This window comes from Acomys minous (assembly GCF_964271855.1).
Source record: "Acomys minous genome assembly, chromosome: 17".
NCBI classification, from domain to species: domain Eukaryota; kingdom Metazoa; phylum Chordata; class Mammalia; order Rodentia; family Muridae; genus Acomys; species Acomys minous.
The window spans coordinates 8,008,365-8,032,218 of NC_140500.1; the positions used below are offsets into that span (position 1 = coordinate 8,008,365).

General features: G+C 41.2%; 2 protein-coding genes and 1 pseudogene across 6 annotated transcripts in view; 1 reads left to right on the plus strand and 2 right to left on the minus strand.

Moving 5' to 3' along the window:
- The window catches only part of IAPP (islet amyloid polypeptide), a gene marked incomplete at its 5' end in the record, with an annotated part of 432,665 nt that overhangs the window by 356,571 nt on the left and 52,240 nt on the right, over window positions 1-23,854 (minus strand). The window lies entirely within an intron of this gene.
- LOC311588732 (NADH dehydrogenase [ubiquinone] 1 beta subcomplex subunit 10-like) lies at window positions 1,131-15,539 on the minus strand (annotated as a pseudogene). Its single transcript has 2 exons — window positions 15,460-15,539; window positions 1,131-1,606 (listed from the first exon to the last, which is right to left on the minus strand). The product of its transcript is annotated as an NADH dehydrogenase [ubiquinone] 1 beta subcomplex subunit 10-like (transcript).
- The window catches only part of LOC311588533 (solute carrier organic anion transporter family member 1A5-like), a 40,032-nt gene continuing 32,628 nt past the window's right edge, over window positions 16,451-23,854 (plus strand). For 3 of the 4 annotated variants that reach the window (XR_014776237.1, XM_084766272.1, XM_084766273.1), the window contains exons 1-3: window positions 16,451-16,566; window positions 20,497-20,638; window positions 22,186-22,318. Coding sequence is in view for 3 of the 4 variants with exons in the window: in XM_084766272.1 (XP_084622398.1) it covers window positions 16,507-16,566; window positions 20,497-20,638; window positions 22,186-22,318 (335 nt within the window). In the remaining variant the exon portion in view is untranslated. The remainder of the gene's footprint in view (window positions 16,567-20,496; window positions 20,639-22,185; window positions 22,319-23,854) is intronic. The other variant, XM_084766274.1, reaches the window with a different exon arrangement.

The window sequence follows — 23,854 nt, forward strand, 5'->3', positions numbered from 1 at the left end:
AAAGAGAGAGTCCTTGGGCCTGCCTTGAGCACTTGAGACCTCAAAGCCCATCCCTCTGATACATTTCCTGTAACAAGGCCATGTCTACTCCAACAAGGCTACACCTCCTAATATCACCATTCTCTATGAACATTTAAATCACCAGAATTCCCTAAGGAGTCCATGAACTACAGTCAAGTGAGGTAAAGGAGAGTTCTTGTTATGTAGTTCCTGACCCCTGGGAAGAGACCGTAGACTCAATCCAATCATAATTAAGAAATTTATGTTTACCGCTAGCAGGACAAACTTGCTATTTCCTTGAGAAAGGTGGTGAGGGAAAGATTTTAAAGAATGACAAGAAGACAGAGAGTGTCTGCCCAAGGAATCCAAGAGCTGTTTTGCTCTGCCTAGATGAGGTAATCAAGGCAACTTGAATGCATGCATAAGCAGAGTAAAGAAGACAATTGGCAGCTAGTCATAACATAACATAAGTAGATGGTTGTGGGTGTACATTTATGTGTGTGTGGTCACAGAGTTAGACTTAGTGAGAATTCATCATGTATTAACTGGAGTCAGAGACAAAGGCCTAGTAGGTACCAAGATGGTTATCTAACTGAAAATGGATTTTTAAAAGACATCACATTCACCACTGGCTCTAGGTCACATGATTAAAATGATTTATTCACATTTATTAGGGCTAATGGTTCTTATTTTAATTGTGGTGAATACACATATGACAGAGATGTCTTTAGCATAATGAGAACTAATTTCAAGTTTATATTTAGAAAACAACCAAAGAGAATTTGAAATGTTGAACCCTTTACTATGTTAGTAGCATTCAGTGCTTTACTAGGGCTAGATTAATAGCTTACCTGAACTACACTGATTAATATTAAAACTGAGCTTTTGAGGTCTTAATATAAAAATAATATAGCAGGAGGGAAAGAAATATAAAACTTAAAAAATTATATACCTTAAATCATTTTCTCAGACCTTCACAACTTACAAAAACTTTGATATCATCAGACCTTTGTAACTTTCTTTTGAGCTTTTTAGTGTGTGTGTGTGTGTGTGTGTGTGTGTGTGTGTGTGTGTGTGTGTGTGTGTGCACAACCTATCACTTTATTTCAAAAATTCTCGTCACTGGAGTCTTAGGCAGCAGCAGTCTCTTTAGCAGCCTTTCTCTCTTCCAGCATCCTCTGCTTTGCCAGGCACTTTCTGGCAAAATAATAGCTCCCAAGTCAAAGTAGCAGTCATGGTAGGCTTTAGCTACCTTGGTGAGCTGCTCCAATTCCTCTGCACAGTTCTGCATTGAGCTGAGCTCTCTCCCTCCCTATGCTGAGAAGCCTTAAGCCTCACCTGGATGATGTTGACTTCCTGGCCAACTTTATAGTCCCTTCTCCTTTGCAACTCAGCCTCAAAGATACACAGGACATCACCCTCTTTGCATTCTGCAATGTCTAGCACACGATGATAAAGTAGGTGACAGCAGTAGGTTCAGTTCCTGGTGTGCTATTGCTCCATAAACTCTCTCAGGAGGGTCATGGGCTGGTCCATGATGAGCTCATAGGCCTTCGTGAAGTAGGTGATGGGATTGAGGAGTGAGGTATGCGGTGAGGGAGCTGGCCTGTGGAGATGGGGGTCTCAGAGTCCAGTAGGGCGTAAGCAGGCCTTCACTGTCGAACTTGCAAATCACTCCAAGTCTGGACCAGATCCTGAGCTCTTTATCCTTAGTCTTTTACAATACGTACACTAAATCATTTTCCTAGTTCCTCATACTCTTTTTTTTTTTTTGGATGATGAATTTTTTTCCTCCTTTATTAATTTATTCTTGTTACATCTCAATGGTTATCCCATCCCTTGTATCCTCCCATTCTTCCCTCCCTCCCATTTTCCCCTTATTCCCCTCCCCTATGACTGTTCCTGAGGGGGATTACCTCCCCCTGTATATGCTCATAGGTTATCAAGTCTCTTCTTGGTACCCCGCTGTCCTTCCTCTGAGTGCCACCAGGTCTCCCCCTTCAGGGGACATGGTCAAAGGTGAGGCACCAGAGTATGTGAGAAAGTAGTATCCCACTCTCTACTCTACTGTGGAGAGTGTTCTGTCCATTGGCTAGATCTGGGTAGGGGCTTAAGGTTTACCGCCTGTATTGTCCTTGGCTGGTGTCTTAGTTTGAGCGGGACCCCTGTGCCCAAATCTGCCTATCATAATGTTCTACTTGTAGGCTTCTAGGACCTTCTGGATCCTTCTACTTTGCCATTCTCCCATGATTCTCTCATCTAGAGTCCCAATAGAATGTCCTCCCCTCTGTCTCAGTTTCCTGCTAAGTGAAGGCTTTTGTGGGACCTGCCCCTTGGGCTAATATGCAGATATAAGTGAGTATATACCATTTGAGTCTTTCTGCTTCTGGGTTAACTCACTCATTATGATCATTTCTAGCTCAATCCATTTATCCACAAATTTCGGGAATTCCTTGTTTTTAATAGCTGAATAGTATTCCATAGTGTATATGTACCACAGTTTCTTTATCCATTCTTCTACTGATGGACACTTAGGCTGTTTCCATGTTCTGGCTATTCTGAATAAGGCTGCTATGAACATGGTTGAGCAAATTTTCTTGCTGTGTGCTGGAGCATCTTCTGGGTATATTCCAAGGAGTGGAATAGCTGGGTCTTGAGGAAGCCCTAGTCCCATTTTTCTGAGATAGCACCAGATAGATTTCCAAAGTGGTTGTACTAGTTTACATTCCCACCAGCAATGAAGGAGTGTTCCTCTCTCCCCACATCCTCGCCAGCATGTGGTGTCGCTTGAATTTTTGATCTTAGCCATCCTGATGGGTGTAAGATGGAATCTCAGTGTTGTTTTGATTTGCATTTCCCTGATGATTAAGGAGGTTGAGCATTTCTTTAAGTGTTTCTCAGCCATTTGATATTCCTCTGTTGAGAATTCTCTTTTTAGTTCCATGCCCCATTTCCCAATTGGGTTATTTGGTTAGGTGGTATTTAATTTCTTGAGTTCTTTATATATTTTGGATATTAGACCTTTGTCAGATGTGGGGTTGGTGAAGATCTTTTCCCAGTCTGTAGACTGTCGCTTTGTTCTCTTTACAGTGTCACCTGCCTTACAGAAGCTTCTCAGCCTCATGAGGTCCCATTTATTAATTGTTGACATTAATGCCTGGGCTGTTGGTGTTCTGTTCAGGAAGTTGTCTCCTGTGCCAATATGTTCCAGGCTCTTTCCAATTTTTTCTTCTAAGTGATTTAATGTCTCTGGTTTTATGTTGAGGTCTTTAATCCACTTGGATTTGAGTTTTGTACAAGGTGACAAATATGGGTCCAGTTGCATTTTTTTACACATAGACATCCAGTTAGACCAGCACCATTTGTTGAAGATGCTATCTCTTTTCCATCGAATGGGTTTGGCTTCTTTGTCAAAAATCAAATGACCATATGTGTGTGGATTCATATCTGGGTCTTCGATTCGATTCCACTGATCAACCAGCCTGTTGCTGTGCCAGTACCATGCTGTTTTAATTACTATTGCTTTATAGTACAGTTTGAGATCAGGTATGGAGACTCCTCCAGAGCACCTTTTATTGTACAAGATTGTTTTAGCTATTCTTGGTTTTTTTTGTTTTTCCATATGAAGTTCAGAATTGAGCTTTCAATATCTTTAAAAAATTGTGTAGGTATTTTGATAGGGATTGCATTGAATCTGTAGATTGCTTTTGGTAGGATGGCCATTTTTATTATGTTAATTCTCCCGATCCATGAGCAAGGTATATCCTTCCATCTTCTCATGTCATCTTCAATCTCTTTCTTTAGGGTTTTGAAATTTTTTTCAAACAGGTCCTTCACTTGCTTAGTAAGAGTAACTCCTAAGTACTTTATATTGCTTGTGGCTAATGTGAAGGGTGTAGTTTTCCTAATTTCTTCCTCTGCAAGCTTGTCATTTGTGTATAGGAAGGCTACAGACTTTTTTGAGTTAATTTTGTATCCAGCCAATTTGCTGAAGGTGTTTATCAGCTGTAGGAGTTCTCTGGTGGAATTTTGAGGGTCACTTATAAAGACTATCATATCATTTGCAAATAGGGATAATTTGACTTCCTCCTTTCCCATTTGAATACCCTTGATCTCCTTATGTTGTCTTATTGCTCTGGCTAGAACTTCGAGAACTATATTGAAGAGATATGGAGAGAGTGGGCAGCCTTGCCTTGTTCCTGATTTTAGAGGAATTTCCTTGAGTATCTCACCATTTACTTTGATTTTGGCTATTGGTTTCCTATATATAGCCTTTATTATGTTGAGGAAAGTGCCTTGTATTCCCGATCTCTCTAAAACTTTAAACATGAATGGGTGTTGGATTTTATCAAATGCTTTCTCTGCATCTAAAGAGATGATCATGTGGTTTTTTATTTTCAGTTTGTTTATGTGGTGGATTACATTGATGGATTTCCGTATATTAAACCATCCCTGCATGCCTGGAATGAAGCCTACTTGGACATGATGAATGATATCTCTGATGTGCTCTTGTATTTGTTTTGCTAGTATTTTATTTAGTATTTGTGCATCGATGTTCATCAGAGAAATTGGTCTGAAATTCTCTTTCTTTGTTGAGTCTTTGTGGGGTTTAGGTATCAATGAGACTATGGCCTCATAGAATGAGTTTGGTAATGTTCCATCCCTTTCTATCTTTTGGAGTAGCTTGAAGAGTATCGGTATTAGCTCGCCCTTGAAGGTCTGGTAGAATTCTGCACTGAAGCCATCTGTCCCTGGGCTTTTTTTGGGTGGGAGACTATCAATGATTACTTCTATTTCTGTAGGGGAAATGGGACCATTTAGCTTGTTTATCTGTTCTTCACTCAACTTTTGCAAGTGAAATTGATCAAGAAAATCATCCATTTCCCTTAGATTTTCAAATTTTGTGGCATATATGCCTTTAAAGTAGGATCTTATGATTCTTTGTATTTCTTCAGTGTCTGTTGTTATGTCTCCCTTTTCATTTCTGATTTTGTTGATTTCAATACTGTCTCTCTGCTTTTTAGTTAGTTTGGCTAATGGTCTGTCTATCTTGTTGACTTTCTCAAAGAACCAGCTCTTGGTTTTGTTGATTCTTTGGACTGTTTTCTTAGTTTCTAATTTGTTAATTTTACCCCTGAGTTTGATTATTTCCAGACGTCTAATTCTTTTGGGTGTTTCTGCTTCTTTTTTTTCTAGGGCTTCCAGTTGTGTCGTTAAGGTGTTTATGTGTGATGCTTCCAATTTCTTTTTAAAGGCACTTAGTGCTATGAATTTTCCTCTTAGCACTGCTTTCAATGTATCCCACAAATTTGGGTATGTTGTTCCTTCATTTTCATTGAATTTCAGAAACTCCTTGATTTCTTTCTTTATTTTTTCCCTGACCCAGGTGTCATTTAGCAGAGAGTTGTTTAGTTTCCACATACGTGTAGGCTTTTTGTTATTTCTGTTGTTGTTGAATTGCAGCCTAAGCCCACGATGATGTGATAGGATACAAGGTATTATTTCAATCCTCTTGTATCTGTTGAGGCTTTCTTTGTGAACTACAATGTGATCAATTTTGGAGAAAGTTCCATGGGGTGCAGAGAAGAAGGTATATTCTTTCTTGTTTGGGTGAAAGGTTCTATAGATATCTGTTAGATCCATTTGACCCATGGCATTGGTTAATGATGTTATTTCTCGGCTTAGTTTCTGTTTCGATGTCTTGTCCTTTGGTGGCAGTGGAGTGTTGAAGTCTCCCACTATTATTGTGTGGGGATCGATGTGTGGTTTAAGCCTTCTTAGCAGATCTTTTACAAATGTGGGTGCCCTTGTATTGGGAGCATAGATGTTCAGAATTGTGATGTCATCTTGGTTGACTTTACCTTTGATGAGTAAGAAGTGTCCATCCTCATCCCTTTTGATTAATCTTGGATGAAAATCTATTTTGTTCGATATTAAAATGGCTACGCCTGCTTGCTTCTTGTGTCCATTTGCTTGGAATATTTTTTTCCAACCTTTTATCCTGAGGTAATACCTATCATTATGGGTGAGATGTGTTTCTTGAATGCAGAAGAATGTTGGATCCTGTTTATGCATCCATTCAGTTAGTCTGTGTCTTTTTATTGGAGAATTGAGACCATTGATGTTGAGAGATATTAACGGCCAGTTACTATTAAGAGTCTTAATTTTGATGTTGGTTCCAGTTGAGCGTTTGTGTAGTTGTGTTTTTGCCATGGTATAGTTATCTATTTCCTGAGTAGTTTTGATTGTAGCTTGACCCTTTGGGATGGAGTTTTCCTTCTAGTACCTTCTGTAAAGCTGGATTTGTGGATAGGTACTGTTTGAATTTGGTTTTGTCATGGAATATTTTGTTTTCTCCATCAATGGTTATTGATAGTTTTGCTGGGTAAAGTAGTCTGGCCTGGCATCTGTGGTCTCTTAGGGTTTGCAGGATCTCTGTCCAGGCCCTTCTGGCTTTGATGGTCTCTGCTGAGAAGTCGGGTGTAATTCTGATAGGTTTGCCATTAAATGTTATTTGGACCTTTTCCCTTGCAGCTTTTAATATTTTTTCTTTGTTCTGTATCTTTTGTGTTTTGATTATTATGTGACGGGCAGTTTTTCTTTTCTGGTCAATTCTATTTGGTGTTCTGTATGCCTCTTGTATGTTTATAGGCATCTCTTTCTTTAGGTTGGGGAAATTTTCTTCTATGATTTTGCTGAGAAGAGTTTCTGGGCCTTGGAGTCTGATATCTTCTCTTTCTTCAATGCCTATTATCCTCAGATTTCTTCTTTTCATGGTGTCCTTAATTTCTTGGATGTTTTGTGTCAGGAGTTTTCCAGATTTGGCATTTTCTTTATTGGATGCTTCAAGATCTGATATTGTATCTTCTAGACTTGAGATTCGTCCTTCCATCTCTTGGATTCTGTTAGAAAAGCTCAGCACTGTGTCATTCGCCTTCTTCTCTGAGGCCTCGCGTTCTCGTTTTTCTTCTGTTTGTGTATTTATCATTGAATCCATTTTCATTTTCATATCTTGAACAGATTTTTTAATTTCTATCATCTGGTTGTTTATATTTTCCTGAAAATTTTCCAGTTCCACTCTATGTGCTTCTTTTATGTCTCGCACCTGCTTCGCTGCTTCTTCCTGCATCTGATTTCGAATTTTATTTGTTTCCTCCATTAACATCCTCATTACCAAGGATTTGAGGTCATTTTCTTGTGTTTCCGTTGTATGTGAGTTCTCCGGGTTGTTTTCTTTGGGATAGCTGGGAACTGGAGACGCCATGTTGTTTTGGGGATTTTTGCGAATGCTTTTACGCTGTCCCTTAGACATCTTGCCGTCTGTTTTTGTTGGGTAACTTCCAGAGTTGAGTGGAGGGAGTCTGATGATAGATTCACTTGTTTTCTCATGATTTCCATAGGCTGGAAGCACTGAAACTTCACTGGTGTGGATGGCAGGAGGTTAGCCCTGTAGTTTTGGGCTCTCACCGCCAGTAATCCTCAGGTCCCCTTTGCTGAGGGTCCTGCAATCGTTCTGGGTCTCTGAATGATCGTTGGGTCAGGCCAAGGTATCCACAACCTTTTGGGTCCCCTGCCAAGTCCAGCCAGGGATACTGGGCCCGAGCCACGCATCGAGCTCAGCTAGTTTCTCAGGGCCTGAACAGTCTGCCACAGCAGGAGAACTGCAACTGCACTGAGCAAGCACCCAGGGTATAACTGAGCGCTCTGCCCGGCCCGTGTCACAGCAGGCAAACTGTGGCAGCGCTGAGCAAGCACCTAGGGTAGAAGTGAGTGCTTCGCCAGGCTTGCGTCACAGCAGGGAAACTGAGACCGCGCTGAGCAAGCACCCAGGGTAGAAGCGAGCGCTCCGCCCAACTTGCGTCGCAGCAGGGAAACCAAGGCTGTGCTGGGCAAGCACCCAGAGTATAACTGAGCGCTCCGCCCTGCTCGCGTCACATCAGGAAAACTGCGTCTGCACTGGGCAAGCACCCGGAGTATAACTGAGCGCTCTGCCCCGCTCGCCTCACAGCAGGAAAAGTGCGTCTGCGCTGAGCAAGCACCCAGGGTATAACTGAGCGCTCTGCCCTTCCCGTGTCACAGCAGGAAAACTGCGTCTGCGCTGAGCCGGAGCCCAGGGTAGAAGTGGGCACTCCACCTAGCCTGCATCACAGCAGGGGAGCTGCGCCTTGGGCAGAATTGCCCGCCGAGCCGAGCTAGCCTCTCCCCAGCACAGCTCACTGAGCAAACCCAGGACTCCGGGGCCGAACCGTCCGCTGAGTCCAGCCTGGGTCTCCAGGCCACGCGACCCAAATCCTGTTCAGAGTCTCCTCTCCCGCAGCAACTTCCGCCGTCCACCACACTAATCGCCTCCACTGTAAGGCTCTGAGCTGCAAACCTCAGCCACCGCCGCTGGCGCCGCTGGAGCCGCTGGCGCTGCCGGAGCCGCTGATGGCACTGCTGTCCTCACCGCCGCCGCTTTGATCCGAGAAAGTCCTCGCTCCTTCCGTGTGCAGGGGCAGGCAGGTCCTCCGCACCCTGGTCCCTCCGAACCGTGGAGCACTTCTGCTGCCGTGGTGGTGTGGGGACCTTGGTGTTCCTGGCTCAGAAATCTGTGCAATTCCCTGGATTGTTCGCTGGAGCTTTCAAACACGGTCCACACTGCTCGCCGCCATCTTGGATTCCCTCTCTCATACTCTTTATTAACTCTAATTTTTAAATCTGATTATTTACTATGACACATAGTTGTTTTGTTGATAGAAAAGCAAGTTTTAAAATAAAGAAATAGTAAATTTACATTGAAACCTATTTTGTGAGTTTATATCTTTTAGTGAGAAACTTGTCAACATGGTAAACTCTCTTCTTCTTCTTCTTCTTCTTCTTCTTCTTCTTCTTCTTCTTCTTCTTCTTCGCATGTAAGCCAGGCAAGGTTTTGTTTTTACTTATGAAATGGACTGACCATGCAGATGCAGCTATCAGAGGAGGCGCTGGGTGCTTGCTATATATAAACTGATAAAAGCCATACTTAGCCAACAACATGAGAAGAATAAATTTGATCAGGTAATATAAACCCAGTGGACTCTGTATTAATTAAAATGGCAGACACTTACCTGAATGGTTACATCAGCTCTTCTGTGGTGGGCTAGTGGTCAGAGGTCATCATCAGTCTTTGACAATCACACAGGATGGCATTGTCTTCTGCCGTCACACAGCATTAGCCAGAATCTTTCTGTGCATGAAGAACTTGAGAGATTGACATACCTTAGCTAGGTAATGGGCGTTTGGGGGGTAAAACAATTCTCCAGTATCTTCCCTGTCCACATTTTGGGAAAGGTCTTGGTGGTAGGTGAGGCATGGGGCAGTTCTTTGCCAGTGGTTAGTGTTACCACAATTCAGGTGGAGTCACATGTTCCATGTCAGATTTCTTGAAGGGGAGCTATGGTGGTCTCTAGAATCTTGCAGTTTTGTCTGTCATGGGACGCATTAATTATCAATCACAGTTTGCTTAGGAATCTGAGGTCCAACACTTAATATGTTAAGTATACCTAATTTTAAATAAACTTTATTTTTTTAAATAACTTGATTTAGGCTTAACCTTAAAAACATGTAAAGGCGAAGTAAAGCTTAACCCTGAAAATGAATCCCATTTGCAGGTAGAATGATTTTAAGGACAGTTCTGAGCACATTGAAGATGAATGGCTTTCCTGTGGAGGAGGAGCATGGATGGAAACTGACCTTTCTTTTTCTAGACAAAGTGGGGCAATCAACTCTACAATGGCATTTGGACAGTCCCACCGGTGGTTAGCATTTCCATAATCCAGGTGGATATACAGTGCCTATCATCTTCTTGGGGTCATTGGAGGGGGGTACTGCTGGTATCTATGGTCTTGACATAGTGTTTAAGCTTCTTTTAAATTTATTTATTTATTCTATTTATATACCAACCATAGTCCCTTCCCTCCTCTCCTTCCAGTTCCACACTCCCAGCCTCTTCCCCCAATAACCCTCCCCTTCTCCTCAGAAAAAAACTACATCCCCAAAACCAACCTACCCCAGCACATCAAGTGGCATCAGGACTAAGCTCATTCTCATCTACTGAAGCCAGACAAGGCAGCTCTGCTAGGGGGAAGCAATTGAAAATCAGATAAAAGAGACAGCACCTGCTCAACTTACTAGGGGACCTACAGAAATATCTAGCTGTCTATTGGTTACATAAGTGTAGGGCACCTAAGTCCAGCCCATACATGCTCTTTGGTTGCTGCTTCCAACTCTGTAAGCATCCATGAGCCTAGGTTAGTTGACTCTGCTGATCTTCTTGTGGAGTTCTTATCCCCTTTGGATCCTTCGATCCTTCCCCCAGCTCTCCAACAGTCTTCCCCAAGCTCCGCCTGACCTTTGGCTGTGAGTCTCAGCATCTGATTTGATCTGCTGCTGGGTGGAGTCTCTCAGAGGATGGTTGTGCTAGGCTCCTGTCTGTAAACATAGGAGAGTATCATTAATGGTGTCAGGGGTTAGCGCTCTCCCACGGTGTCAGTGTCAGGTTGAGCCATAGACACTCCCTCAGTTTCTGCTCTATCTTTATCTCTGCACATCTTGTAGGCAGAGTAACTTTTGAGTTGAAGATTTTGTAAGTGGGTTGGTGCCCCGCCCCAGCCAGTATAACTTCTGTCTGGCTAGAAGGTTGCCTCCTCAGCTTCCATGTCTCTCTCTGCTAGGAAGTTCAGATTAGAGTCCTATTCGTATCCTCCCTTGAGCCTACTCTGTCACATGTCTCCATTTTGTCTCAGAGATACACTCACTCAGTTTCCTTTTTCTCTCCAAGCCTTCTGGGCTCTCTTCCCACTCTCCCCACACCTCACCTTCTACCCTGATATCCCTCCCCGACACCCTCTCCTACCATGTTTTCTCTCTTCATCCTCTTCTGTTGTCTTCGACATCATGGAAGATTATATATAATAAATAATGGACATCTACCTGACATATGCCTTAAAGTATTTTAAGCATTATTCTGGGAAACTCTTTTGTCACATCAGGGAATTGAGTTCTCCTAAAGCTTTGTATAATGAATACTATTACAAATTTAAGGATATAGAATTTAATTCACAGTGGGATTGAACAACTATCTAAGGTTTCAAAGGTCATAAGCGGCAAAGCCAATCTATACTTCTGTAGAATATTAGCATCTGCAGCAATCTGACCCTTGTAAAATGTATGTGTCTGTGTATAAGTCCAAAGCCAGAATCTTCTGAGTGGGATCACAGTCCAACTTATTTTATGTCTCCTCTGGTAATTTCTATGCTGTTTTCTATAAGCATCACTATAGAATTTCTCCAATTAAAAATAGTGATGGAGCTAGAGGTCTGTTATTTAAGAGTCTTGCTGCCTGACGAAGGCCTAGAAATGGGGCCCCAGCACTGGCTAGAGGACTGCACATGACACTGGCACCCACATCAGATTGCCCTCAAACACCTGGAACTCCAGGGGGGATGCCAAGTCACGCTTCTAGCTTCCATGAGAACCTGCACACAAACGCATAGACACACAAAGAAAATAAATCATTATAAAAACTGACAGAGTATGCAGAAGCCTATGGTCTCAGCTTTAGCACTACAGAGGGAGAGGCAAGAAAGTGGTTTTTAAGTTCAAAGTATGCCTTGTCTTCATGGTGGACTCTGTTTTTTTTTTTTTTTTTTTTTTTTTTGGTTTTTCGAGACAGCGTTTCTCTGTGTAGCCTTGACTGTCCTGGACTCACTTTGTAGACCAGGTTGGCCTTGAACTCACAGCAATCCGCCTGCCTCTGCCTCCCGAGTGCTGGGATTAAAGGCGTGCGCCACCACGCCCGGCCTATGGTGGACTCTGTTAATCAAGGTACAGAAGGTGAGCCTGTCTTAACAAATCACAAAAATATTAAATACTGTTGGAACATTAATCAGTGTTCCTGGAAGTAGCTCTTTAATCTTAATAGAATACTATATACTTTTCAGCCAGACTAACTCAGATTTATCCTGAGTCCGTTTGTTAATTATTATTGAAATATTTTCATTTCACTCAGTGCATCTGGCAAGTCTCCTTGTTTCCTCCCTCTTTTGCTTTACCTAAACAACATTAATGAATCAGCCCAAAACCATCTTAAGTTTCTGCTCAGAGCTATTGAATTGCCAACAGGTGCTTCAAGTCACTGCCAGGATGCCCCACTGGCTGCATATATTTGGTGTCAGAGCAGTGCGGCTCAGACTTCTAGGTGGGGAAAGTTACTTGCATAAATTTCACAAAGGGAACAGCACGAGGCTCTGAATAAATGCTGGGGATAATCAAGGACTGGGGCCGTCAGAGTTGTGTATGTACAAGCATGCCATTTGTCAGCATTATGCTTCTGATCACTGTCCACTTGATGCCATGTGTCCTTCTATTTACACTTCCAATGTGCAATTTGAAAAGAGGAGATTCACAAAGCACACCAATGTTAAAAGTGGAACTTCCTGAACTTAAAAAAAGAATTGTTTCATAAATTTCTTTCTCATGATCCTCAAATTTCATTTTTGATTGAAAAAATTTATCTAGTACCACATTTAACCTAACAGTGTATTATGTAAATAAAATCAAAGCTAAAAAAATTGTCTAGTACTGTATTTAACCAAATAATGTATTATGTAAATAAGATTGGAGCTCTGTCTTTCCAATTTAGCAGCAGTTCCTCGCTAATAGAGGCATGTCCCATGAAAGCCTTCACTTACCAGGAAACTGGGATAGAGTAGAGGACATCCTATTAGGACTCTAGATGAGAGAAGCATGGGAGAATAGCAAAGTAGAAGGATCCAGAGAGTCCTAGAAACCTACAAGTAGAACATTATGATAGGCAGATTTGGCCCAGGTGTCCCACTCAAACTAAGGCAGCAGCCAAGGACAATACAGGCCATAAAACTTTAAACCCCTACCCAGATCTAGCCAATGGTCAGAACATTCTCCACAGTTGAGTGGAGAGTGGGATATGACTTTCTCACGTACTCTGGTGCCTCACCTTTGACCGTCCCCTGGAGGGGGAGACCTGGTGGCACTCAGAGGAAGGACAGCAGGTTACCAAGAAGAGACTTGATACCCTATGAGCATATATAGGGGGAGGTAATCCCCCTCAAGAACAGTCACAGGGGAGGGGAATAAGGGGAAAATGGGAGGGAGGGAAGAATGGGAGGATACAAGGGATGGGATAACCATTGAGATGTAACAAGAATAAATTAATAAAAAAAGACTTTTTTTTTTTACATATTTCTTGTGTGTTAGTCACTGCACTAAAAAGCACACTTACACATGGTATCTAAAATATCACTTTGAGTAGTAAATAGGCTGGGTTTTTTTTTGTTTTTTGTTTTTGTTTTTTTTAAAAGAATGTGGTGAGTTCTCTCTGTTCAGTGGATTTTCTGGCTGGAAGCCTCCAAACAGTTGGTCTCTTCTTTGTGGAGAGACTGTGTGCTCTGAGAAGACCTGGTAACTGCTGTCTTTTAGCAGTGATGCAGAAGGAAGGGCTTCATGCATTAGATTCTTCTGCTATCTGTCATGACCTCTATTTTTGTCCTGGTACTTTCAGAAAGATAGATAATGTTTTCGTTTCTATATGTCTCAATCACACAGACAGTTTGGAATTAGATCTTCAAACTTGTGCTTATTTTAGAGCATGAGGGCTTAAATCATTATACTCCACCCAAACGACACAGGAAGATGGTTCTCAATAGTCTTCCCTTTGAAGGTGACTGCCCGATGGCAGTAGTTACCCACCCACTACCACTTAATCATCCATCTCTCCCAGTAGCTTCTGGGACCTCCGGAAACCAAACACAACCTATTCATCTTCTTATCCCTAACACCTACTATTGTGCTTGGAACTTAGTAAAGCCTTAATAAATGTTTGTAAAATGGATGAATAATGACATCTGCTATTGACAGATCCCTAGACAATCCCTATCATTTTCATCTATAGCCTATGAATGTTCTTCCCTATTTACACCATGAGTAAGCTGCACCTCAGCCTATATGGCCACATTCTGTCCCATAGTACATTTATTTATTTACAAGAAATTTTATTTTCCCAAGAGAAGCTTAGCTTCTTAGGCATCTGAGACCTTGCATCTTTCTCTGCTGACTGAGGTATCTTAAACAATGCCACTTTCCCATAGAGCATCAGGCTTATCTTCTCCTTTGTTGAATTTTGGGCTTAATACAGTGACTGGCACATAGTCAGTATTAAATAAAGTACTAGCGAGAACTAGTGTCATACATAGCCACTCTGGGTGACTGGGATTGGGAACTCTGGTATATGTGCTAAATGTTTTATAAACGTAAAACAATTCTGGGTTACTTGTTAAGTAACTTGTTAAGTTTTAACTTTATTCTTAGTTTTCGTGATTGAAATGATTGTATGTCTCCCCAGGCTTCTGTGAATGAGCAGTGCCCCAGAACATCTTTCTCTTCTGGAAATTCCAAAGGGTTTTTGGAATTCAAATAACATAAGAAGGAAGCCTGGCCAGACAGCTTGTGCTTCAGTGAGGCAGAGGGTTAGTACAAACACAGCAGATGTCTTCTCAGTCTTAAAGACAGCAGCCTTCAACTGAGTTCAAAGGCTTCACCTGGGTCTCATTTGCTTTTACTGAAGGAAGGAGCAGCCTTATTCTAACCATGTTGTCATTAGCTTAAGGTCACAGCCTGACAAGCTCTGAGCCTATCTTTAATACTACCAAAGAACAAACGTAGTTGTTTGTGTTGGCTTTTTCAATAGAATTCACACGAACCCAATCTTTTCTGCTGTTATTTACAAGGTCCTTCAGAGTAACATAACCTTTCTAGATAATTTTATAATATTTGAGGTACCTATTAAATTGTTTCAATTCAAGAGAGATTGTGTGTATGTGTGTGAGTGTGTGTATGTCTTTCTGTTTAGTTGATGTGCATATACATGTTTGTGGGGGGGCTTGAGTGTATATTGTAAGTATATATCCTAGTGCAGGTGCACATACACAGGTGTACATATTATAGGCCGGAAGTCAAGCTGAGTGTTTTCCTCTAGAAAGTTTAACATTATGCTTTTAGATGGCACCTTGTCTTAGCTTGGGATTTATTGCTGTGAATCATTTATTGCTGAGACAGTATAACCACGATGCCCACTTCAAAAAAGAAAAATATTTAATTGGAGATGGCTTAAAGTTTTAAAGTTTAGTCCATTATCATCATGGCAGGAAGAATAAGGGATTTCAGGCAAACATGGTGCTTAAAAAGAAGCTGGGAGTCCTACATCTTGATCCAAAGTCAGCAAAAGCAGACTGGGTTCCATACTGGGCTTGTGTTGAGCACAGGAGACCCCAAAGTGTCACTACCAGTCCCCAGTGAAACACTTTCTAAAACAAGGCCACACATACTCCAACCAGGTCACACATCCAAATAGTGCCACTACTCTGGATGGGTGCCTTCAAATCATAAGTCTATAGGGGGCCGAACCTATTCAAACCACCATAGATCTTTTCACTGAACCTATTGCTAGTGCCAGTAGTGCCAGGTTGGAACACTGCTATGATCATGCTGTCCGGGACTCTTCCACTGTTGGGGTTACAGGTCGGTGCTTTGTATTGAGCTCCTAAGAATTCAAACTCCTCAAGATTAGAATTCAAACAACTTGCCAACGGAACCACCTCCCTAGATGTTCTGGGCAGTTTTGTATCAACTTGAGACAGGCTAGAATCATTGGTGGGCCAATGGTCCAGCTTGTATACATTTTCTTGATTGATGGCTGATGGGAGACAGCACAGCTCACTGTAAGAGATGCCACTACTGGGCAGGAAGTCCTGGGTTCTATAAGAATTTAGGCTGAGCCAGACTGGAAGAGCAAAACAGTAAGCAGCATTCCTCCATGGTGTTTGCATTGCTTCCTGCTTCCATGTCCCTGCCTCAATTCCTGTGCTGACTTCCCATGGTGATGAACTGTGATACAGAGTTGTAAGCTAAAATAAACCTTTTCCCCTGTTGCTTTTCGTCCTGCCATTTTATAAATGCAATAGAAACTCTAAGACAGCCTAGTCCTAAGACATATCCCCCCTCCATCCTCAGATTACTCTGTACAGTTCAGTAAATAATTTAACAGCTGTTGAGTTTAATAATGTAACAACTATTCCTCTACAGAGTTGTCTCCTTAGCCTTGATATGAGGGTTTGTACCTAGTTTCATTGTATCTCACAATACCATGTTTTGTTGATATCCCTTGTAGGCCAACAATTTTTAAAAATGGAGATGAAGATGAGTGGGTCTTAGGGAGAAGAAAGATTGAAAGGAGGGACTTGAAGGAGTTTAGGGAGAGGAAACTGTAGTCGGGATGTAATGCATGAGAGAAAACTAAAAAAAAACAAAAACAAACTACAATTCAGTATCAGAAATATAAAACATGGAATGACTTCTTACAGTTTAGTAAATAATTTAACAACTGTCTCTTTTGTTAGAGACAGCAGTAGGACACGTAAAGGATAGACATCTGGAAACAAACAGAAGGACAACATGGAAGAACCTGAGAAAAAGGTTGGGATCCATGGGGTCAGACGCTTTGCCAAGATCAAGGTATGGACTGTTCCTATGAATGCATGTAAATATGATGAGTCTTTTTAAACAAGCATTGAGAGTCCATGTACCATTGCTCAGCTTGCATGATGTTGTGTGACACAAATGCCATTTTACCCAATGTGTTGTTAATGTTTTGCCTTAAACAAATTTGTTTTTTATTAGGGTTATCTAACCAGAATTATTTATCTAGGAAACTTAATCAGAATGATTTAGAGGATCTTAAAGGAGAATGGGTTTTAAATTTTCTTGGTGTTCATTATGCTATGGTAGGGTTTAGTCTGAGGTCAGAGAGTAACCCAGTGCTCAGCCTTCAGGGGTTCCTGACCTCTAGGAAACAGTTCCCCTGACAGAACCACTCTGTTGATTAATATGAAATGATGACCTCATGGCCTGGTCAGACAAATATTTTCTTCAAGCTTTGGCAACAGAACAATCATTGTTTGTAAGAAAATCATCTATTCTTTTAGCTGTTTTCAGTATTTAAGAGACAACTACTGTTCTCATAGCTCCAAAGACATCTCTGCATCCCAAAATGTGAACTGATATTAACCCCGGAAAATTGAATCCTGGTTTGGTTTCTGCAGAGTCTGTCAAACATTCCTTTCTGAGATGCTGCCTCCTAAGTCATTTCATTGAGTGTTACTTTTACTTTTATTCGCATATGGTGGAATCTATATATTAATGTAAAAGATGCTCAAACTTAGCCCCTGGAAAGTGCTTTTACCTGCAATGATGTACAAATTATTGGACCCAAAACTTTATGTTTTCCTTCAGTTCTCACATGCTTCTGGGGATCCCAGGTGCCCTGGATTCCAACCTTCTCCAGATGCTTGCCAGATGTGCCATTCTGCACAGTTTATACAACCTGTTTATACTTCACTGTTTTTCATCTAACAAGGGTAATGATAGTCTTATGTTTCAAGATTAAAACCTATTTCTGAGACTTCTCTCTCTGTGGATCTGTCTCTCTGGGCCTATGTCTGTATGTCTGTGTCATCACCTTTTAGGATCATCCTCTACTTCTGATTTGTGAGAGTAGACACAGGTGCTCTCGCACACCTGCATCCCACATCTATAACACCTCCTCCGCCTTTAAGGTGTTTTGCCCTTGTGTATGCTGGTGTACCAGGTATTCATAGCCTTGGAGGCCAGAGCAAGGTGTTGGATCCCCCACAGTTGGAGTTACGGGTGTTTTCAGCCACCACATCTGTGCTGGAAACTGAACCCAGGTCCTCAGCAAGAGCAACCCATGCTCTTAATCACAGAGCTCCATCTCCAGCTTCAAACTGTACGGTAATGATGAGGATTGTGATTATTAGTTCCTGTGATTGTGAAAATTTGTTGAGAAAACTCATCAGGTCTCTATAATCACTACTAACAGTTCATTTCTTCTAAATGTCTTAATGAGCATTCCTAATACTGAAAAGAGACACCATGACCACAGCCACTATTCTAAAGAGAAACATTTAATTGGCTCTGGCTTACAGTTCAGACATTCAGTTCATTACCATCATGGAAGAAGCTATGGTGATCGAAAGGTAGACTTGGTGCTGGAGAAGGAGCCATTAGTTCTGTATCCAGTCAGCAGGCAGCAGGCAGAGAGTGACTGTGGGCTTGGCTGGGCCTTCTGATTCCACAAAGCCCACCCACTGAGGCACTTCCTCTACCAAGGCCAATGTCCTAAGAGTACTGCTCCCTGGTGGCCAAGCAGTCAAATTTATGAGCTTACGGTGCTGTTCCTATTGAAACCACCACAGATATGTAGGAGTTTAAAAAGAGTCGATATTGGCATGAATGTTAAGAAAAAAGTTAAAGCCATGACTTTACAAGAGAAAATTTAGAGTAATTACTTTACAATAATCAGTTATCTTTTTTTTCTGAATTTAGAACTATCTAGAATGTTAGTGGTCAGATGGTTTGCAGGAAAGTCCTGCTTCATACGTTTAGAAACATATTCATTCAGAAAAGTTTGCTGAGACAGGGGAAAGGATGGCATTCATGGGCTGCAGTCATGCGTGCACTGTGACTTCCCAGGTGCCAAAGGTTACTTCTCACCCAGGGGCTACACAGATTGCCCTGGTTAAGCTCCATAGGTAAAAGAAAACTAAACCAAAACTAGTGAACCTTGAAACTTAGCTGCTAACAAGAAGAGTGTAATGGGAAAGAGAGGAGGGGAAGAAAGGAGGAAAACAATAAGCAGAACATACCATGTGTGCATGAAATCACCAACAGTACATTTAATAAAAACTATTAAAGAAAAGAAGGGAAAATTTCTCAAGGGGGCTGGGGAGATATCTGGGTCAGGAAAGTAGTTGTCTTGGATGCAGGAGGGCCTGAGTTCAGTCCCCAAAGCCTGCATAAAAACTAGGCATGGAGAAAACATAACTATAATTCTAGCACAAGAGGTGGATGGAGTCAGACAGATAATTGGGGCTCACAGACCAGGAAACTTGCCTTGTGGGTACATTCCAGGTAGGTGTGTGTCCCTATAACTAAAAAAAAAAAAAAATGAACAAAGCTTGAGGAATTACACCTGAGGTTATTCTCTCCACATGTGCATATCCACACATGAACTCATCCTGCACAAACATACACATACTATCACAAAAAGAAAGCATGAAAAAACTTAAGAGACAAAAGGAAACTTATAGGGCATATGAAATGACTGTTCCAAAGTAGTTTGCTTCAGACTCTGCAGTGCTGAGGTACGAAGTCAGCAGGACTAGCTTTACATATACAGATGTTATGTAGCAGTAGACCTGAGGCAACATGGCCACTGGCTTCTTTTACTTTCTACACAGAACCAAACACTTTAGAGAAAGAACAGTGGGTTCATTACCAATTTAGCTTCCTTTTCCAAAGCACAAAAAGAATAATTGGTCTTCCCAAGCTTTACATGTTGGATCTGAACTACAAAAGTAAAGTGAAAAATTAAAATATTTGCAGTGGGAAGAGAGAACGTATCTGTAAATGACATTTGAATTTAGAAGATAAATTTCTAGAGATGGAATTACACTGCATTACAGATGTAGAGTACTTTTGAGGCATACTGAACATGGTGTCCCCATTTCTCAATTGGTTTTTCTGTTTGCATATGTTTCTGCTCATGTTTATCTAAATTAATTGGTACTTGGTGCCAATAAGTTTATGACAATAAGTACTAATCTAATACAGTGTAATTTGAGCACACAGCCACCCTTTATTCTGTACCTGAGGGACTCCAGAAATGTTCTGCTCTGGGTTTCTATGCTAAGAACACCACTTGGACTGCTGAGATAAAGTGGTACAGGGAATATTCAGCAAGAAAGAATAAAAAAGTCAGAGGTCATTTTGCTGTGGCCATTGACTCCAGTAGTGAGAATGTAGCCTGCTGTTCCCAAGAATGAAGAAAAAAAGGACAAAGTGTCGAACTGATCCAAACATCCAGCGACCTGTCATTCCTGCTGAGGGAGCATAGTAGGCTTGCTGCAGAAACAATGCCTGGTGAAATTATGCGTTCTGTTCCTTCCCTCTTTTAAAGAGGACAGCACTTGTCCTGCAGAAAACAATACAATGCTGAAGACCCACCAACACGTGTGTCTTACATAGACCAACTCCTTATCACAACGTCATACATTTCTGTTTGAATAAGGTACACTGACAAAAGGACAAAGCCATACTTATTGACAAAACTCTCCACCACTAAGCAACTATTCCGACTTCACTTTTCTAGAGTGAGGACACTGTGACAGACAGAGGAGAGATTACACTGTAAAGTTTCCTGCATGTTCAAGGCCTATTTAAGTTGGATACAACTATTCACCTCATGGCAGAGGCTGTTTTTTCTTTATTTTTATTAATTTATTCATAAGAGGCTGTTTTTTCAATTGATGGCAGATATATATGTAGAGACCAACTTTCACTTTTTCTTAACTTTTTTCTTCCTAGATGCTTCTGTTGGCATTAACCTGGGCATATGTATGCAAAGCACTATCAGGAGCTTATATGAATTCCATGCTCACACAGATAGAGAGACAATTTGATATCCCCACATCTATAGTTGGATTAATCAATGAGAGCTTTGAGATAGGTGAGTTATTTTTACATTACTTATATATATATATTAATATTTTACCCTTGTTTCCTGCATTAGACTATATAATCTGACTGTGTTACATGCTTCCTCATGTTGACTGAGTAGCCTGGTGTGGTTTGAAGAACCTGCTTATTTAAATAGCCTCATGATGGAAGCTAATTATCACCACACAGCCTGGTATAGTCTGTTTCTCCAAAGAGTGGTAGAAGATTAATGGCATTAATGTGTAATTAGCCATTTGACAATTTCAAGAGAAGCTAAGGTCATTTCCTTGGCATTTTAGAAGGTACATGTGGGAGCCTGGAGGAACTTGTGTTCCAACTGAGAGAGCAAATGTTTCTATTACCCTCCTGTGTCTGTGAGGTTGACGGCTCTCCATTGCTAATCACTAGGGAAGGTGAGGGAGTTTTCCTGTGTCTGAGTTCAGAAACAACCCTGCTTTTGGATGATGAACTGGGATATGCCAGTACAAAGAGTGACCGAGAGAAATATTCCTTCTATACACAAAGTGACCTGGAAGCCTTGGTTTCTCTCTTCTCTAGTTTAATCATACTTTTTGCTTCCTTCACAGTGAACTTGCCTTTAATTTATTTAATCAAAACAGCAAAGAAAATTGGGATTGAGAAGAAGCTCACTCACACCGAGGATGCTCTGCCCTGTCTCCCAGGGTCAAGCTCATCAGTGATTCCTCTTGCCCCTGTGTCCTAGGCCTTCAGTGGAGTCAGGATGAATGCCTTACATGGACCCCACACAGATTCACTCATGGTCTATGTGTTAGATGCAGCAAGTGGGGGACATTGGTTACCCAAGGTCCTATGGGACACAGTTGTGCTAAGGTAGACAGGCTAATATGAGGAGGGAATTTTTTTCCTTTATCCAATATATATGTCAGAAAAGATCCTATGCATCCAGAGGGGATATAACCATAGATTAGAAAGATGCCCAAAGAGGTCAAACAGTGGATATCCTGGGACATTACCTTCTGCATGATAACTTCAATGACAGTCAGGATGTAATAAGAAGACAGATGTGGGCACATGCCACTCAAAATTGTGCTAAGTATCTTCTATTTAAATAGCAGATTAGAGAGAAACAGAATTGGAAGTAATGAAAAGTCTTCATATATCTTTCAAATATTTAAGATCACTTAGAGGTATGCTGTCATTAATGAATAGTGTTTCAGTTTCCTGACCTTTCCTCTATGTACAATAAGAGTAGGGTAAGCATTCTCATCAAATTGAAAATATGTAGTTTGTAGAGAATATATTCACATACTTGGTTCTTTTCAACTCACCTTTTTGCATGTCCAAAGTCAGGATAATTCTAAATAGAGCTTTAATATTCTCCAGAGTGGAAAAGAACCTTCCTTAAGTGCCACAATTGCTTTACGTATGAAAACAATACACAAAACATCCTAAGCTCCCATCCCTGTATTGAGATGGTTGTTAAACAATGGACCCTAGAGTCCAAATGCTGGAGAGGCTGTTGACTAAGAGCTGCTAATACTTCACTGACACAAGCATTCCCATTTCCTCTTCCAGGAAACCTTTTGTTGATTGTATTCGTGAGTTATTTTGGAAGGAAGCTGCACAGACCTATCATGATTGGTGTTGGGTGTGCAGTTATGGGCCTCGGGTGTTTCCTAATGTCTCTACCTCATTTCCTCATGGGCCGGTGAGTATTCCAGTCTTTGATGATATTTTAGATTCAACTTTCACCTACAGGAAATGAGGCCCAGAATTCCTCTTTGCGGGGAGCAACGCTTCCCCACAGTATAGGAGGCTAATATAGAAATTAAAAGATATGGTGTCTGGTCTACAAATAAGATTTGTTACTCTTGTGGTCACGGTTCCATGTATGGTCCAATCCAGTCTATTTGTCGAGTGAGGACGTGAGACACCTGTTTCAAGAAGTTGAGACACATGAACAGATTCTCTGAATCTACCAACCCTTAGGCTGGGTCCTTCATCAGGGTTATTTTGATGCTTTGGTTACAAGTGGCCTACAGTTTAACCTAATTGTGGGGCAGCAAGAGACAGAACAATGTCAAGGCTGATTTTTATTTTCCTATATCCAAAAGTAACTTACACAGAACATAAAAAAGTGAAATTTTGTCTCGTTATCTCTTACTCGCTTTCTTGATTTCTGGGGACAGTTTTCAGTTCTTTTTTCTGTTTGTCTGAGTCTTGGTAGTTTTTAATACCCTAGTGTTAAATGATATAAAAATTTACTATTTATATTTTCATGACTATAAAAAATGTCTTCTACCCTAGAAACATGCTATTTTTTGTTGTAGAACTTTATTTTTAACTAGATTTAATAACTTAGCCCCCAAATTTTTTTTCATTTTCTGTACTCCACCTTCCTCTGAACTTTGACCCTCTAGGCCAGCTCAGGGACATTTTAAAGAAATTCTCCTCCATTGTTTTCCTCATCAAATTGCTTTATTTCTTTCTCTCATCTTCCTCTTCCTCCTGCCTCCCCTCTCCAGTTTTTATTCTTTCTTTCTTCTTTCTTCACTTTTCTTTTGTTTTTAAGGTATTCCATCTATTTTGTGTGTGTGATTGTTTCAGTCCCATGGATATGCATGCCTGGTGTACCCAGAGATCAGAATTATAGTTATGTGTCTCCATGCCCCTTCAGCTGCAGGTCCTTTGAACTAAAAGTCTCAAACATTTTTCCTTTGGCCAAAGCTATTTTTTACAGTCTGCTGTTGTCCAGTGGGAGGCATTAGCCAGGAAAAGCAGCCAGGGCTGCAGAAGAACAAGAGAATCTGAAAAGCTTAGTTGGTAAGGTGTCAGACCTCCTCTCTGAAGGCCCAAGGTCCAAGATCACAGTTTTTCTTTGACACGTCAGTGATGAATTTCTTTTTTTTTTAATTTAAACACATTTTTATTGAAAAATAAAATAATTCATATTACATCTCATTTTCTATCCCATCCCATGCATCCTCCCATTCCTCTCTCCCTCCCACTTTCACCCCATTCCCCTTCCTTATGACTGTGACTGGGGGGACCTCCTCCCCCTGAATATGATGCTAGGGCTGTGATCAATTTCTAACTGTGCTGACAAGTTTCATTTTTAGCTTCATAGTCTGAAACTGGTGATTAATAGTATATATCCTTCACCACTTCAATCAGGTGCCTTAGGTCAGGACATTTTGCCAAGTTTCCTATCCTCTTTTCTCCTTGGTAATCTCTTCTGAGGGAG